We start from the raw sequence: 19,214 nt of genomic DNA on the forward strand, positions 1-19,214 counted from the left end.
AAGTCAAAGATACTGGTTGAAACTGAGTCCTAAAGAGGCTTTTTCTTTCTTTTTTTTTTTTTTTTTTTAAATAAAAGGGTGGAATTTAATCTTTGTTTACAAGAGTTGTTTTGTTTTGTTTTTAAAGAAAAGGGTGAGGGCGCCTGGGTGGCTCAGTTGGTTAAGCCTTCGGCTCAGGTCATGATCCTGGAGTCCGAGGATCGAGTCCCACATCAGGCTCCCTGCTCAGCAGGGAGTCTGCTTCTCCCTCTGACCCTCCTCCCTCTCCTGCTCTGTCTCTCATTCTCTCTCTCTCAAATAAATAAATAAAATCTTAAAAAAAAAAGGGTGAAAAAATAAAGGATGGAATGAAGAGGTTTTTTCTAACCTTTTTTTAACATGGATGATCTTGTATTATACCTGATCTTTTTCATAATTAAGCAGAATACATTCAACATTTCATCATTAATTATGATATTTACTATATGATTACTTTGTAGATTGTGTTCTGGAATTTATATCCTTTTAGTTTTCCAGGAAGTTTTATAATGAATACTATTTAATTATATATATTATATACAGTTGACCCTTGAACAACATGGTTTTGAACTGTGCAGGTCCACTCATATGTGGATATTTTTTTGAATAGTACAGTATTATAAGTGTATTTTCTCTTTCTTGTGATTTTCTTAATAACATTTTCTTTTCTCTAGCTTACTTTGTTGTAAGAATACAATATATAATACATATAACATACAAAATATGTGTTAATTGACTGGTTATGTTTTCAGTAAGTCTTCTGGTCTACAGTAGGCTATTATTAGTTAAGATTTGGAGGAGTCAAAAGTTATACACAAATTTTTCAGTGTGCAAGAGTTGGTGCCCCAAACCCCACATTGTTTAAGGGTCAACTGTATATGTCTATATGTCTCTATTTATCTCTCTCTCTCTACCTATCTTACTATATATACTATGTTAAATTGATTTTTAATTGTAAACTAACCTTGCATTCCTGGCACAAATTTAATTTTGCCATGGTAGCTAACCTTTTTTTAATACCTTGCTAGATTAGTTTACTAATATTTTAATTTTTTGCTTTAGTTTACATGAGTGATGATTTGTAAATATTCTCTGTATTTTTTAGTTTTTTATGTTACAATTTTACACAAATCTCAACAATTAGTTGTAGAATATTTCCTCTTTGTAGGCTTTGAAAGAGTTTCTAGAAAAGTGAAATTGCTTGTTTCTTAAATTTTGTAGAATTTACTAGTAAGATTACCTGGACCTATTATTTCTTTAGTGGGATGATTTTAAATAATCATAATGAAATTTTAAATAATGAAATTAATGAATTTTCTCTAAATTTTGAAAATATTAACATAATATTATTGATTAGTTTGTTGTATCTGTTCTATCATGTAACTGCTGTGATTATTTTCTTTTGATTACTTATACTTCTTGTTTTTTAAATCAGTCTTTATCTATAGTGTTTAATCACCTTAGTACACAAAATTCTTTATTTTCTTTCTAGTTTAATGATGTACTTATATGGAAGTTCTACCAAATATTATATATATTACCTCACTCTCGTGTAGCTGATCTTCTAATTATTATATTTGGCTGATCTTATAATTATTTAGAGTTCACATATCTTCATAATTTAACTACCTTTAGAAACAAGATGATTTCTGCATTAAAGTATATATTGCTTTGCATTTCCAAAATGCTTTAAAACAATTAAAAGTGTACTATGTTATCTGTTCTGAATGCAGGCATAAAAATCCTCAAAATTCTAGCAAACAGAATCCAGCAACATTTTAAGAGGATTAAACAAAATTACTAGGTGAGATTTATCCCAGGAGTGTAAGATTAGTTTAACCTACGAATTCTGAGGTGCCTGGATGGCTTAGTCGGTTAAGCCTCTAACTGTTGGCTTTGGCTCAGGACATGATCTCAGGGTCGTGAGATCAAGCCCTGCATCAGGTCCAGTGCTCAGTGGGGAGTCTGCTGGAGATTCCCTCCCTCTCCCTCTGCCCCTTACCCTGCACTCTCTCTCTCTTTCTCTAAAATAAATGAATAAATCTCTGAGAAATAGTAGGACTTCCAATCAATGCAATACTCCATATTAATAGAATATAAAGGGAAATAAAAGAGACCATTTCAAAGGACACAGCAACAGTGAAAATATATATCTAGCAAGAGACTTATACCAAGAATATATAAAAATACAACTCAACAAATAATGCAAATAAAAAGAAAACAAATAATGCAAGTAAAAAGAAAAAAAAGGAGATAAGCAAATGGTCAATGAGCACATGAAGAGCACAAGAAGAGACTCAACATAATATTAGTCATTAGGTAAATGCAAAACAAAAGCACAATGAACTAGCACTTGACACCAACTTGGATGAATAAAATGAAAAAATAAAGGAAAGAAATACTATAACATCTATTGGGAAAGATTTTTAGAAATTGGAACCTTATACATTGCTAGAGAGATTGTAAAAGGTACAAGCACTTTGGAAAACAGTTTAATGTTAAACAGTTTAACATTTCTCAAAATGTTAAAAAATAGATTAATGATATGATTCAGCAGTTCCACTCATTGGTTTATACTCAAAATATTTGAAAATACATATATTCTCGCAAAAATTCTTAAATAAATGTTAATAGCAACATTATTCATAATAGCCAAAACGTGGAAGCAACCCAAATGCCAATAAACTGATGAACAGATAAACAAAATGTGCTATATTTAGTCACAAAATGGAACATTATTCAGGTATAAAAAGAAGCAAAGCACTGATACATGCTGTGGCATGGATGAACCTTGAAAACATTATGCTGAATAAAAGAAGCCATAACACAAAAGGGCACATATTTTGATTCTATGTCTATGGCAGGTTTAGAATAGGCAAGTCCATAGTGACTGAAAGTAAATTAGTTTTTTTCCAATGGATGAGAGAAGAGGGAAAAGGGGAATGACAGCTAGTGGGTATGGGGTTTCTTTATGTGTTGATAAATATTCTAAGGTTAAGTAGTGGTGATTATCACACCGCTGTGTAAATATATTAAATAATAATGAATTGGGCAGTTGAACTGGATAAAACGTATGTTATATGAGTTACATATCAATAAAGCTGTTATAAAAATGTACTGTTTTAACCACCTAAAATATCATTTAAATAATTACTATGATATTCATAAAAATAATATGTGCACTTATTCCTTCAATGCATAAAATGTTTCAGTTTTATGTTTAGCAGGCACATCTTCAATTTGCAATACTATTTAGGACTATTTTAATATTTCTGAATATTTGAAGTAATATACTGTAAATAAATAGGTAAAAATATAACTTCTAAATTAAAATTTAAAAAAATTGTAGAACATCACTTGAATTCTCTGTTTCCTGGCAAATGAGGACTAGATTAGTTTGCTCTTTCTCTCTCTAAAAACAACCCTAGACCAACACTTCTCAGATGATAATATGAATATAAATCACCTGGAGATTTTGCTAAACTTTTTATGTTTCAGTAGGTTTTAAGTGGGGTCTGAAATTCTGTGTTCATAAAAAGCTTCCAGTTGATAAAGGTGCTGCTGATTCACATAGCACACTTTAGATAGCAAAATCTTGGAGTATAGAAGAGAGTAGCCTAGATCAAAGGAATTAACCAAAAAGCAGAGAAAATCCGTGATATACCTAAGGCTGTGGTAAACTGGTGGGGGCTTGGCTACAGCCTTTTTTCCGTATGAATGGCAGGCCATAGGCACGGGATCAGATCAGAGAAGCAAGGTTTTTACTTCTCAACACTGTTCTGGAGGATTATTGCCATCCTCTTTGCACAGAGAGCCATGTTTGAGCAGCAACAATTCATGCTGATTGCTGTTTAAGAAATAATAAAGCAGTTCCAAAGTTGTGATGGGTTGAACAAAAATAGGTGCCACTGGTTTTCCATTCAGAAAGGTGGAGAACTGGAAAGACCTTTAGCTCCCACCCTTAAAATTACAGCAAAAACATATACAAAACAACAGCAAAAACCATATAGATAGCAAACTCCCAAGTGTGTTAAGCTCCCCTAGAAGCTAAGGCTATAGGACAACAAAGTATCCTAACATCCAAGAAGGAGGAGGTGCTTTCAGGAGGAAATGGGATGATAGCAATTGTCTACTTGTGGTAGAGACAGCTGGACACTGATAAGAAGAGTTGAGTTAGGGTGGTTGGTGGATTGGTAGAGACCAAGTGTACACTAGTGAGAGAGCGTGAAGTACCTAGGAGCTAGAGCAATAAGGAACATCTGCATCCTCTTACAGGTTTTTACTCCACAAACCTCATTGGTTGCTCACAGAAATGACTGGAGAGTGAGTCTGGAGAATGTGCCCCTCATAGTGTAGACCTGGGGGTGGGGCAAGCAACTTGTCCAATTTCTCTATTCCCTATAGAACATTAAAGTTAATATGTGGGGAGAAGGACCACATGTACAGTCATCTTTAGTGCCCTGATGAAAACTCACTGCAGCTGAAAAAAGAAACTGAAAACAACAAGAACAACAACAACAAACCACCTCTACCCCTCAGAAAGAGACTGGAATTCAATATGACAGTCAAGTAGAAAATCCCAAAGCAACCACAAAAAATCTCCTAGAATTGATATAGAGTTTGTCATGGTTGTAGGATGGATATATAATCAGTATATAAAAAATAAATTCTGTTTTCTATAATGGCAGTAAACAATTGGAATTTGCAACTATATATATATATATATAATTTATCATAGCAACATAGAATAAAATGCTTAAGTATGAACCCAACAAAATATGTGCAGGATATATGTACTGAACATTATGAAGCACTGAGGAAAGAAATCAAACAGAACCAAATAAATAGAGAAATATACCATGCACATGGAAGTGGAAGACAAAAGAGTAAGATATTTTATTGTCAGTATTGCCAAATTGATCTATAGATTCAATATAACCCTAGTGAAAAATCCTACCTCACTTGTTTTTGTAGATATCAGTAACTTGACTCTACAGTGCAAATGAGAATTTTGGGGGTGATGAAACTTTTCTGTATGGAAGTGTGATAAATACATGACAGTATACCTCTCAAAATCCTAGAAGCGTACAACACAGAATGTATGTTAGTGCGTGTATTTTTTTATCGGCTAATTCAGGATGGAATGCAGACTGTGATAAATGAATCTGACTGCGTTGCAAATATTTGACAACCTCAGTGTATATAATGGACAGAAAAGGTGCTGGCTAAATTATCTTGTAAAAACAATCATGACTGCGTACTGTAGACCTAAAGACAAAAGGAATATTGCATGCGCGTGTTACTCTAGTTTCTTGCAGGGGTGTGGGTTTGCAATTCTGAAATTGCTTTAAATATATATTAGAGTTGAACAAAGAAGTAAATATTTTGTAGGTAATGAGAACCAGGTTTTCCTGTACTGAAGAGCCAAGTTAGAAATAAGGAAAGAGGGAAGGTCATAATGAGTCCTGTGGTGCTGGATTGCAGTTGGTGGAGTTGGAAGTAACAGCATAATAGTTATTGTTATATTGTAATCTCTCTATCAGCTTCTAGTTAGGAGATTTTTAATTAGTTGTTTTCCTGTTATGGGTGTGATCTATCCTCAACAGGATGATAAACACCTTGAGGGGAATTTCTGTCTCTTTAATGATACAAGATGACATTGGGATGTTTAGAGATCATGGTCTATATCAAATACTGTCTGATTCACTATCAACACAAAAGCCTAGTAAATTGCCTTTTTCAGATTAAAGTTAGAATTGCTTACAGTTCTTAGAAAAATGAATTTTGGCTACAAAAGTGAGACCTTTTGCTTTTATTAAAAGACATAGGTGGCACATATACATTAAGAGAAGCACATTTAGGTTATAAACATCCAGCCCACCAGAAATGTGTATTTTAAACTCATTACTTTGATTGTATCACATCATCTATCAGATATAGGTATTTATAGGTTTTTATCAGCAAAAAATACTTTGAAATATACAGTCCAAAATGTTGCTTACTGTGTATTAGTTGAAAATTTCTAGTGATCTGTGTTTGCTAGATTGATTTTGCAGTACCATGCTATAGAAATCCTATAGAATCATTCAATTATGTAGCATCTCAGATGAAAAAATACCAGGTACTATTTTTGTGAAGTATCTAGGACATCTATGGTTCCAGAGAAATTGGTCTTCTAGTACCAGATGTAAAGCAATCTGAGTGATCAAAAATCTGCCTATTGGTTTGTCCCTCTCTCTCTCCTCTCTTTTTTTCCCTTTGCTCATTTGTTTTGTTTCTTAAATTCCACACATTAGTGAAATCATAAGGCACCCATCCCTGTCTAACCGACCCATTTCGCTCAGCATCATACTCTCCGGCTCCATCCACATTGTTGCAAATGACAAAATTTTATTCACATCTTCCTCATCCATTCATCAGTGGATGGACACTTGGGCTGCTTCCATATTTTGGCTATTGCAAATATTGCTGCTATAAATGTAGGGGTGTATGTATCCCTTTGAATTAGTGCTTTTGTATTCTTTGGGTAAATACCCAGTAATGTGAATTCTGGATCTTAGGGTAGTTCTATTTTTAACTTTTTGAGGAAACTCTGTACTGTTTTCCACAGTGGCTGCTCCCACCAACAATGCAAGAGCTTTCCTTTTTCTCCACATCATGGCCAAAACTATTGTTTCTTGTGTTATTGATTTTAGCCATTCTGACAGGTGTGAGGTGATTGCTCATTGTAGTTTTGGTATGCATTTCCCTGATGATGAGTGATGATGAACCATCTTTTAAATGTGTCTGTTGGCCATCTATATGTCTTCTTTGGAGAAATATCTATTCATGTCTCCTGCCCATTTTTCAATTGGATTATTTGGTTCTTGGGTGTTGAGTTTTATAAGTTCTTTATATATTTTGAATACTAACCCTTTATCAGATATGTCATTTGAAAATATCTTCTCCCATGAAGTGGGTTGCTTTTAGTTTTGTTGATTGTTTCTTTTGCTCCGCAGAAGCTTTTTATTTTGATGTAGTCCCAGTAGTTTATTTTTGCTTTTGTTTCCCTTGCCTCAGTAGACATATCAAGAAGTTGCTATGATCAGTGTCGAAGAGGTTACTGCCTGTGTTCTCTTCTAGGATTTTTGTGGTTTCAGGTCTCACATGTAGGTTTTCAATCCATTTTGAATTTATTTTTATGTATGGAGTAAGAAAGTGGTCCAGTTTCTTTCTTTGCATGTTACTATCCACTTTTCCAACACCATTTGTTAGAAAGACTGTCCTCTTCCCATTGGATGTTCTTTCCTCCTTTGTCCAAGATTAACTGACCACGTAGTTGTGGGTTTATTTCTGAGTTTTATATTCTGTTCCATTGATCTGTGTCTATTTTTGTGCCAATCCCATACTGTGTTGATAACTACAACTTTGTAATATAACTTGAAGTTCAGAATTGTGATTTGCTTTTCTTTTTGTGGTTGCAGGTCTTCAGCTTTGCTTTTCTTTTTCAAGATTGCTTTAGTTATTTGGGTCTTTTGTGGTTCTATACAGATTTTAGGATTGCTTGTTCTAGCTGTGAAAAATGCTGTTGGTATTTTGATAGGGATTGCATTGGATCTGTAGACTGCTTTGGGTAGTATAGACATTTTAGCAATATTTGTTTTTCCAATCCATGAGCATGGAATGTCTTTCCATTTCTTTGTGTCATCTTCAATTTCTTTTATCAGTGTTTGATAGTTTTCAGAGTACAAGTCTTTCATCTCTTTGGATACGTTTATTCCTGGGTATCTTATTATTTTTGGTGCAATTGTAAATGAGACAGATTCCTTAATTTTTCTTTCTGCTACTTCATTATTAGTTTGTAGAAATCAACAGATTTCTGTAGATTGATTATATATCCTGCAACTTTACTGAATTTGTTTATCAGTTCTAGCAGTTTTTTTGATGGAGTCTTTTGGGTTTTTTATATATAGTATCATGACATCTACAAATAGGGAAAGTTTTACTTCTTCCTTACTGATTTTGATGCTTTTTATTTCTTTTTGTTGTCTGATTGCTGTGGCTAGGACTTCCAGTACTATGTTAAATAGAAGTGGTGAGAGTGGATATCCTTGTCTTATTCCTCACCTTAGGGGAAAAGCTCTCATTTTTTCCCCATTAAGGATCATGTTAGCTGTGGGTTTTTCATAGGTGGCCTTTATTATGTTGAAGTATGTTCCCTCTAAACCTACCTTGTTGAGGGTTCTTATCATGAATGGGTGTTGTACTTTGTCGGATGCTTTTTCTGCATCTATTGAAAGGATCATATGGTTCTTATCCTTTCACTTTTTGATGTGATGTATCACATTGATTGATTTGAGAATATTGAACCACACTTGCAACCCAGGAATAAATCCCAGTTGATTGTGGTGAATGATTTCTTTAATGTATTGTTGGCTTTGGTTTGCTAGTATTTTATTGAGTATTTTTGCATCTGTGTTTATAAGAGATATTGGCCTGTAGTTCTCTTTTTTAGTGGTGTCTTTTTCTGGTTTGTTATTAGGGTAATCCTGGCCTCATAGAATGAATTTGGAAGTTTTCCTTCCTTTTCTATTTCTTGGAATAATTTGGGAAGAATAGATACTAACTCTTCTTTAAATGTTTGGTAGAATTCACCTATGAAGCCATCTGGTCCTGGACTTTTGTTTGTTGGGAGTTTTTTGATTACTGATTAAATTTCTTTGCTGGTTATCAGTCTATTCAAATTTTCTATTTCTTCCTGATTCAGTTTTGGTTATGTATAGGTTTCTAGGAATTTATCCATTTCTTCTAGGTTGTCCAATTTGTTGACATATAGTTTTCCATAATATTCTCTTATGATTGTTTGGAGGTTTAAATTTTGTTTTTATTTCCAAAGTAATATGTTTTTTCTTTTCCAAGCAAAGACAAAAATTTTTTTGACTATTGCTCAAATTCCATAAGACATCCTTTTTCCTTTTTTAAAAATTTTTCTCATTGTCCTTTATTCATCAATCCATTTTCCTTTTGAAGGAATAGAAAATTCCAGATCATTTCTTCATTCTTTTGTATGTCACTTTGGAAGAAAACTTGTCAAGGATCAGTGATTCCTTGAAAACCAGGGAAATAAAGCCAGGCACATGTTCTGTTTTCCTTTTTGTTTGAATTGGGCACTAAATGTCTCCACAATGAGAATGATTTTGAAAGCATTTTTTTCTATAATGTCTGCCAATTTTAAATACGTTCTGTATTATATAGTGACAATATCAGAATATATTCAGACAGATACCATAAGGTATCTTTTTTAGGAAAGTAAAACTAATGTTATATTTACTCTCTTTTTTGGAACAGGAGTTATTCCCCCTGACAGATGGATAGTAAATTTTGACAAAGATCTTTTAGATGGCCTTGTTTTTGCAACACAGTTGGGAGCCTATTGTCCGTTTTTGGTAAGAGTCTTTTTTATGAGGCATAATCTTCTATTATTTGAAAGAACTTAGTAATTAAAATTCAAAGTATTTTTTATAAACTGATTTTTTTCAATGTTTTAATTTAAATCACACCTGAATCTGAACGGCCGGCATTCCCTTTTGTTTATTCCGGTATTTTGATTGTAATAAGCTACTCTGACAGATGTTAATACTTAAATGATTCTTTGCCGAACTAAAGAGAAGAGTTAAAAAGCAGTAATTTTTATTCCATTACTAAAAGATTTGATTGTTGTCTTTTCCAGATTGAGTCTCATTTCGAAAAAATGTACACACAACCAAAAAGTTCTGAACAGTATATGCACAATTGCCTGATTATTGTGAATGTACTTCATGAAATTGGCTTTGACATGGACATACAGGTGCGTGACTATATATCACATATTCCATAAATATCAATTTCTTCTTTTCGTATTTTTTCCAGCTTCACCAGGTATGATTGTTAAATACAAATTGTATATATTTAGTTTATAAAATGTAATTTTTGTAGGTATACAGTGTGATGATTGTACATACATAATGTGAATCGATTACCACAGACAAGGTAATTAACACATCCATCACCTCACATAGTTACCATTTTGTGTGTGTGTGTGTGTGTGTGTATGTGTATGCATGGTGAGAACACTTAAGATCCAACATCTCCTCATTTCCCCCATCCCTCTCCATTGGCAACTATCATTCTACTCTCAGATTGCATGGGTTTGACTTTTTTAGATTCTACATACAATTGAAATCATAAAATACTTGCCTTACTGTGTCTGGTTTATTTTACTTAGCATAATGTCCTCTGGATTCTTCCATGTTATCAAAAGTGACAGGATTTCTTTCTTTTTTATGACTAAATATTCCATTGTGAGTATATATCATGTTTTCTTTTTTTAATTTTATTTTATTTAAATTCAATTAGCCAACATATAATACATCATTAGTTTTTGATGTAGTGTTCAGTGATTCCTTAGTTGCGTATAATATCCAATGCTCATCAGATCACGTGCCCTCCTTAATGCCCATCTCCAGTAACCCTATCCCCCCACCCACCTCCCTTTTGCAACCCTCAGCTTGTTTCCCGGAGTCAAGAGACTCTCATGGTCTGTCTCCCTCTCTGATTTCTTCCCATTCAGTTTTCCTTCCCTTCCCCTATGGTCCTCTGCTCTATTCCTTATATTCCAAATATGAGTGAAACCTTATGATAATTGTCTTTCTCTGATTGACTTATTTCACCTAGCATAATACCCTCCAACCATGTCAATGCAAATGATAGGTATTCATCCTTCCTGATGGCTGATTAATATTCCATTGTATATATAAGCCACATCTTCTTTATCCATTTGTCTGTTGAAGGACATCTCAGCTCCGTCACCAGTTTGGATATTGTGGACATTGCTGCTATGAACACAAGGGGTGCAGGTGCCCCTTCTTTTCACTACATCTGTATCTTTGGGGTTAATACCCAGTAGTACAATTGCTGGGTCATAGGGTAGCTCTATTTTTAATGTCTTGAGGAACCCCCATACTGTTTTCCAGAGTGGCTGTACCAGCTTGCATTCCCACCAAGAGTGTAAGAGGGTTCCCCTTTCTCCACATCCTCGTCAACATTTGTTGTTCCCTGTGTTGTTAATATGAGCCATTCTAACTGGTGTGAGGTGGTATCTCATTGTGGTTTTGATTTGTATTTCCCTGATGGCAAGTGATGTGGAGCATTTTTTCATGTGTCTGTTGGCCATTTGTATGTCTTCTTTGGAGAAGTGTCTGTTCATGTCTTCTGCCCATTTCTTGACTGGATTATTTGTTTTTTGGGTGTTGAGTTTGAGAAGTTCTTTATAGATCTTGGATACTAGCCCTTTATCTGTAGTGTCATTTGCAAATATCTTCTCCCATTCCATAGGTTGCCTTTTAGTTTTGTTGACTGTTTCCTTTGTCATGCAGAAGCTTTTTATCTTGATGAAGTCCCAATATTTCATTTTTCCTTTTCTTTCCCTTGCCTTTGGAGACATGTCTTGCCAGAAATTGCTGTGGCTGAGGTCAAAGAGGTTACTAACTGTGTTCTCCTCTAGGATTTTGATGGATTCCTGTCTCACATTTAGGTCTTTCATCCATTTTGAGTTTATCTTTGTGTATGATGTAAGGGAATGGTCCAGTTTCATTCTTTTGCATGTGGCTGTCCAGTTTTCCTAGCACAATTTATTGAAGAGACTGTCTTTTTTCCAATGGATATTCTTCCCTGCTTTATCGAAGATTAGTTGACCATAGAATTGAGGGTCCATTTCTGGGGTCTCTGTTCTGTTCCATTGATCTATGTGTCTGTTTTTGTACCAGTAACATGCTGTCTTGATGATCACAGCTTTGTAATATAGATCAAAGTCAGGCATTATGATGCCCCCAGTTTGGGTTTTCTTTTCCAACATTCCCCTGGTGATTCGGGGTCTTTTCTGGTTCCATACAAATTTTGGGATTGTTTGTTCCAGCTCTGTGAAAAACATCGATGGTATTTTGTTAGGGATTGCACTGAATGTGTAGATTGTTCTGGGCAGCATAGACGTTTTAACAGTGTTTATTCTTCCAATCCATGAACATGGAATATTTTTCCATCTCTTTGTGTCTTCCTCCCAATTTCTTTCATAAGTGGTCTATAGTTTCTAGAGTACAGATCCTTTACCTCTTTAGTTAGGTTTCTTCCTAGGTATCTTACGGTTTTTGGTGCAATTGTAAATGGGAGTGATTCCTTAATTTCTCTTTTTTTCAGTCACATTGTTAGTGTATAAAATGCAACTGATTTCTGTGCATTGATTTCGTATCTTGCCACGTTGCTGAATTGCTGTATGAGTTCTAGCAATTTTGGGGTGGAGTCTTTTGGGTTTTCCACATAAAGTATCATTCATCTGCGAAGAGAGGGAGTTTGACTTCTTCTTTGCCAGTTTGAATGCCTTTTATTTCTTTTTGTTGTCTGATTGCTGAGGCTAGGACTTCTAGTACTATGTTGAACCTAGTGGTGAGAGTGGGCATCCCTGTCGTGTTCCTGACCTTAAGGGACAAGCTCTTAGTTTTTCCACATTGAGAATGATATTCGCTGTATGCCACGTTTTCTTTATGCATTCCTACATCGACAGACAGGTTTTTCCATATGTTTGATATTGTGAATAATGCTGCAGTTGAACATGGAAGTGCAAATATCTCTGAGATGCTGGTTTCATTTCCTTTGGATATATACCCAGAAGTAGGGACGCTGGACCATATGGTAGTTCTGTGTTTAATTTTTTAGAGGTCCCTCATACTGTTTTCCATTATGGCTATAACAAGGCACATTTCCACCAACAAAACACATACAAAAATTCCCCTTTCTCTACATCCTTGCCAACACTTTCTCTCTCCTCTATTTAATAATAGTTATCTCTCCTCTCTTCAATATAACAAGGCACATTTCCACCAACAACATACAAAAATTCCCCTTTCTCTACATCCTTGCCCCACTTTATCTCTATTCTTTTTAATAATAGGTGTGAGGTAATATCTCATTGTGGTTTTGATTTACATTTCCCTCATGGTTAGTGATGTTGAACACCTTTTCATGTACCTGTTGGCCAATTGTATGTCTTCTTTGTGAAAATGTTAGTTGACTCCTTTTAATAATCTTTTGTTCATATATTTTAAATCTAAATTGAAACCATCTTTTTGTAGGGTATTGCTAAAATGTGGAATTTGAAATATGACTTCATAGAAATTGACTGTATATTTCTACGTATGTATAATTATGTATATCCAGCTGTGCATAAGAAAATAGTTCTAGTGATTTGTCCATTTTTCTTAAACCCAAGAATGAAGCTTGAGTGATTTACTAGCACTACCCAAGCTCTAAGAATGAATTAAAGGAGCAGATTTATTTGAATATAGATGTATTATCATTAGCTAAAAAGACGTTTTTTCACTTTTGTTTTAAAATACATATTCATGTAGAGATCAGAATGGCAATATACATTATTACATTTGGATCCCCATGTTATAATTCCATCTGGCCTTTCACATCAAGTCCTCAATAATAACCAAATACTATTATATAATATATATCTAACTATTATATAGCAATAATCAAACACATTATATGCTTACTATTTTTTGAGCCCTTTGTTAGAATAATGAAGTAGTATAATACATGATTTCTTGGGGTGCCTGGATGGTGCAGTTGGTTGAGAGTCCCACTTGTTTTCAGCTCAGGTCGTGATCCCTGTGGTGAGATCGAGCCCCGCACTGAGCTTTGCACTCAGCATGGAGTCTGCTTAAGTTTCTTTCTGCCTCCTCCTTTGTCCTTCCCTGCCCCCCACCCCACTCATGGTCACTCTCTCTCTCTCTCTCAAATAAATAATCTTTAAAAAAAAATGATTTCTTACTTTGAAGAATATACAAAATCATTGAATTATCAAGATATATTCATGTTCAATGATAAATAACATTCTACTCATGTAATTGTCAGTGTATGTAAAAAACAAAGTATAGAATTCAGATAAGGGAAGAGATCAATATGATCTAGATTGATCCACCAAAGACTTTGCAGAGAAGGCAGGACTTATTTGGAGTCTTGAAGGGTGGATTGGATTTGGACTGGTAGTGGTAAGAGAGGAAAGTGTTCACTCAGAGGAAATGGCATAAACAGAATGTCAAATGGAATACATGACATACAGTAAGGAAATTCTGTGAATAGGTTACCTTAGTTGAATTTTGGGATTAGAAAAATTGATATAGGTATATATTGGGATATTGGATATCAGTATAAAAAGTAAGAAGCTTACCATCTGGGTATTATGGGACTAAAGGTATTTGGTGTTTTTTTTTTTTTTTTTTTTTTTATAGCAACTACACAAAAGGTATTTGTTCTTACAACTATGATGGGAATGGACTCACAGGAGAGGGACTGGAGACAGGGAACACAGACCAATCAAAATATAATTTCAGTTGGTCAAGGAAGAAAGTATTTTCTCTACTCATGTCATCTTCGACTTCTCTTTTTCCATAAGATAAACCTTTTCCAATGTTTCACAGCATATTTCCCATTACATGTCATTGACCATAATTACATTCCATGCTTGTAGATAAACCATTGTTCGATAAAAGTAATGAAACAGCCACAAAAATTGGGATTCTTAGGGAAGAAGAAAGAGGAAAATTGCTTTGGGGAAGGTAATCAACAGTGTTCTCTGTAGAATTACAGAATGTCAGCTGGTACTGCTCATTATGTTTGGTGTCCAATATGAAAGCTGGTGATATCTTTTAGTCATAGCAAATTAAATCCTCCACGAAAGTCGATATTATCTCACCTCTTCTTGTTACTGATGAAAAAACTGAGGCCTTGGAAAACCAATTGATTTAGTAAAGATCGTAGTACTGTGTAGTAGCAGGACTTGAATTTGGTTTACCAGATTTCTACTCTAGCATTTTTCTCTATTATGACCTTTTTCTGTTTAATTTTTTGTCTTTTATTAGGCTAGTTGAAAAATACTATCATTGTGGGGGGGAAATGGACCAATACAGTTGAAGTTCTTCTAGGTTAGACCTGTATAGAGAAAGTAATGATTATATCTTTGAAAGAAAATTCACATGAAAGTCTTGTTTTAAACAAACTTAACTTAAAATAATAATAATAATAAAAAGAAACAAACCTATGTTAACATTTGGATTTTTACGCCAAGGACTGATAAAAGTGTAATTGCTTTTGGTTATCTTCATTGAAATTTATGATAAGGAAAGGTAAGGATGCTCTTTTCTCTGTTTTTTTTTTTTTTTAAGTCAAATATCTTAATCAAATACATTTTTCCCATTAAGATAAACATATTTTTTTAATTTCCAAATTATTGCATTTTCATCCCATTATGTATTTTTCAAAGATGAGTATTGGGGCTAATTCTATATTGTTACCTATATATTTTATGCTGTAGTCACTTAAAAAGTGTTCACAAGTCTCTTATTTAACTCAGACTTGAGCCTAGGGTGTTCTGCCACTAGTCTTACCCTTTCCCAACAAACACATTTCCCATTACCTTAGACAGTTTTCTTTAAAAAAAAAAAGGAAAAAGAAAAAGATTTATTTATTTATTTGAGAGATAGAGAGTGCGCTTGCACCCACACGTATGGAGGTGGGGAGGGGTAGAGGGAGAAGGAGAAAGAGAATCTCCAGCAGACTCCCCGCTGAGTGTGGAACCCAACCCTGAGATCATGACCTAAGCCAAAATCAAGAGGCAGACACTTAAGTGACAGCCACCCACGCGCCCCACAGCCCCCTTTGAATCACACTCATAGGCAAGCCCATCCCAGATGGCCCAGTAGAGCCATATTCTTCACTTTGTTGGAATTAAACTCTGCATTTATTTTTTTAGTTTGTTCTTTTTTTTTTTTTTTTAAAGATTTTATTTATTTATTTGACAGAGAGAGACACAGCGAGAGAGGGAACACAAGCAGGGGGAGTGGGAGAGGGAGAAGCAGGCTCCCTGCAGAGCAGGGAGCCCGATGTGGGACTCTATCCCAGGACCCTGGGATCATGACCTGAGCCGAAGGCAGTCGCTCAACCGACTGAGCCACCCAGGCGCCCTTTTAGTTTGTTCTTATCTTAAATAATTTTCCTTCATGTGTTGACTAACACTGTCTTTCACGTAGAAATGTACGACCACAGAATACTGATGAGAAACTTTGGAGTCTTGGTGTATTTCTCAGTTTTCCTCAAATCGAACTCACTAGCAGCTTTCTACCCTGCTGAGGAAGGCCAGCTCCCTTATTTTTTACTAAAAATCTCCTCCCCAGTCACCCTTATTGGTTAGTCTTACTGCTTATTGACAAAACAAGAAAGAACAAACTCTTCTCTTCTTCCAAAGAATGTATTTGGGAATGTGAACTAGCAGATGATCAGAGGAGCTGTTTTTATTTGCTGGTAACTGTTGCTGAACTTCAGAGTCAAGTGTGTTAGCTCCACATAATGCATTAGGTCTCCTTGGCTCCCACACTATTTGCACTTCCAAGCCAGGCCTGGATCGTTTTTGGTTACTAACTTGAATGTGAGCTATTAAGTCATAGGTAAATCTTCATTTTATGGAAGTGTAAAGGGCTCCCTGTACATCGACAATGACAGAGGTGTGTATCTATCAGTGGTGTTTTATGTCTTTGAATCCTTGCCTTGGACCATTCTCAATACTCCTTTGCTATGAATAATTCTCCCCTACTGCCTTCACATTTTTCTAGGACATCATAGGTAGTATAGGAACTGATACAAAGAATCCTTCCTCCTTCTCCTGACTCTACTTGTTGTATTCAATGTACATTCAGGCTATGTTGATTGTCCCTGCCATTATTCCTTTGCAATTCTGGCTTTTATCTCAAATCTTTTCCAACAACCATTCACTAATTTATCTTGGTTATCAGTATGATTACATTTTCTGACTTACTATATTTTGTCTGTTCTGGGAAAAGTACTCCCTAACCACCCCCCTGCCTGATCTGCCTGAATTGTTGCTCTTGTGTTATTCCTTGTTCAGAAATCAGGGCCCTCATCCTGGCATCCACACCCTCCACAGTGTGGCCCTGGCGCTCCTTTGTCTGTTCCCACAGTGCTTGTCCCTTCTTACCTTACATATGATTCAAATTGTACTTCTTTAACAAATAAACACTGTACCTCCCTATATCCTTTTGCTGTAGTTCTTTGCCTTTCTGATGGAATACACCCTTTTCTGCTCCCCAAACACAGTCTCTTTGAGATCCGAGCATTCTTCAAAGCTGTCTCATGTGTTGCCTTCTCCCTTGAGCTTTTGCTTGAAATTCTTGCCTTCTTTTTACCTCAGTAGTTTGTTTACTTCTCTGTTTTCTTTTACTGCTGATTATGGGACTATAAATCAGGGCTGGTGTCTTAGTGACGTTAGGCAGTATTTCTAGTGCATAATATTTTTATGACCTCTGACTAGCTTTTGTGGAGGCTTTGAGGCTGTGAAGTCACTGTTATACTGAGAACACATCTAATTCATCTTTTAACACCCAGGTCAAGCTCTTCTGATTCACAGCAACATTCTGTTTACTGTGTTTACAACTCAGTGTCAATGCCAGTAACATTTTAATATGTTTTAATGTAATTCAACAATTGATGTACTATGCTTTAGCTCTTTTTATATATTTTACCTGTATATCCTCTAATTTATATTTCTTTTCATTGAAACTAGGCCACGGATATCTGTGATCCTAATCCAATCCTGATGCTCATGCTTTGTGTCTACATGTATGAAAGGCTCCCTACATATCTCCCCAAGAAGGTGGTGCCCTTTCATTGTACTCTACATGACACTGTGCTGAGACAGGTAAGGATGTATTTGGAGTGAAACACTTCACAGGGGTTTTAGTTATTTCTTTTCTAACCCAAAATTAACAGAAGTATCAATATGATGTATTAAGCCTTAGCTATTTATAGCAGCAATGTCCACAATAGCGAAACTATGGAAAGAGCCAAGATGTCCATCGACAGATGAACAGATAAAGAAGATGTGGTATATATATATATGTATACACATTCATACAATGGAATACTACTCAGCCATCAAAAAAAAATGAAATCTTGCCATTTGCAATGATGTGGATGGAGCTAGAGGGTATTATGCTAAGTGAAATAAGTCAGTTAGAGAAAGACAATTATCATATGATCTCACTCATATGTGGAATTTAAGAAACAAAACAGAAGATCATAGGGGAAGAGAGGGAAAAATAAAATAAGACAAAATCAGAGAGGGAGACAAACCATAAGAGACTCTTAATCATAGAAAGCAAACTGAGGGTTGCTTCAGGGGAGGGGATAGAGGTGGGGGGGATGACTCGTTCATGGACATTAAGGAAGGCATGTGATGTAATGGGCACTGGGTATTATATAAGACTGATGAATCCCTGACCTCTACCTCTGAAACTAATAATACATTATATGTTAATTAATTTAATTTAAATGAAAAAAACACAAAAAAGGAAGGGGGTTGGCAGAAAATGAATGATGTTTTGATACTTCATTTTAGCACCCATAAAAATGTTTGCCATCTTGGGGCACCCGACTGGCTTAGTCGGAAGAGCATGTGACTCTTGATCTCAGGGTCGTGAGTTCAAGCCCCACCTTGGGTGTAGAGATTACTAAAAAATAAATAAACTTAAAAAAAATAAGCCTTAGCAAATATTGCTTCTTCTAAAGAAGAAGGCTTAACAGAGTGAAAGGGACAATTTTTGCTTAATAGTAACCATCATCTGCAATGAAATGATGATTCCTTGATTCATTTGATGAATGGGGTTTGGGGTGGTGGAAAATGAAAGTTAGGCACTTTGGAGGGCAAATTTTCTGAGGACACTTGAGACCCATTTCATGTGCAAAGGGACTGAGACCGTAAGTGCAAACTTGTGTTCTGAATATACTCAGCTTTCCTTAAGGGAGTGGTTTACCCATCCAGATGGATTTTATTCAGACGAGGATATAGAAAGGGAAATAAAAATGAAAGTGTTCCTGACCAGGGCCACCTAATTCCCACTAACGGATATTATATAACCAAGAGCTGCTAAATGTGTAATGGTGGATTTTTTAATTTGCAGAAAAAAATCAAAAATGAAATTTGGAATCCTGTGACAATAACAAATCTGTATAAATGTCCATATTTGTGAAGTGTTCTCTTTGAGAAATATATTGTCAAGGGTCATTGACCTCAATTTGTTTTTCAAGCTTACACTTGTGAAGTATCT

The 19,214-nt window shown here is 35.2% G+C and overlaps 1 protein-coding gene across 1 annotated transcript in view; it reads left to right on the top strand.

Annotated features, from left to right (window-relative positions):
* Positions 1-19,214, top strand: part of CFAP47 (cilia and flagella associated protein 47) — a 495,620-nt gene that overhangs the window by 210,218 nt on the left and 266,188 nt on the right. Inside the window, exons 34-36 of the mRNA XM_045873173.1 lie at positions 9,346-9,443; positions 9,728-9,844; positions 17,672-17,806. Of these exons, the coding sequence (XP_045729129.1) occupies positions 9,346-9,443; positions 9,728-9,844; positions 17,672-17,806 (350 nt within the window). The remainder of the gene's footprint in view (positions 1-9,345; positions 9,444-9,727; positions 9,845-17,671; positions 17,807-19,214) is intronic.

The sequence above is a fragment of the Mirounga angustirostris genome, unplaced genomic scaffold (genome assembly GCF_029215605.1).
Source record: "Mirounga angustirostris isolate CCGP_5_RB_7025 unplaced genomic scaffold, mMirAng1.0.hap1 SCAF_11, whole genome shotgun sequence".
NCBI lineage: Eukaryota > Metazoa > Chordata > Mammalia > Carnivora > Phocidae > Mirounga > Mirounga angustirostris.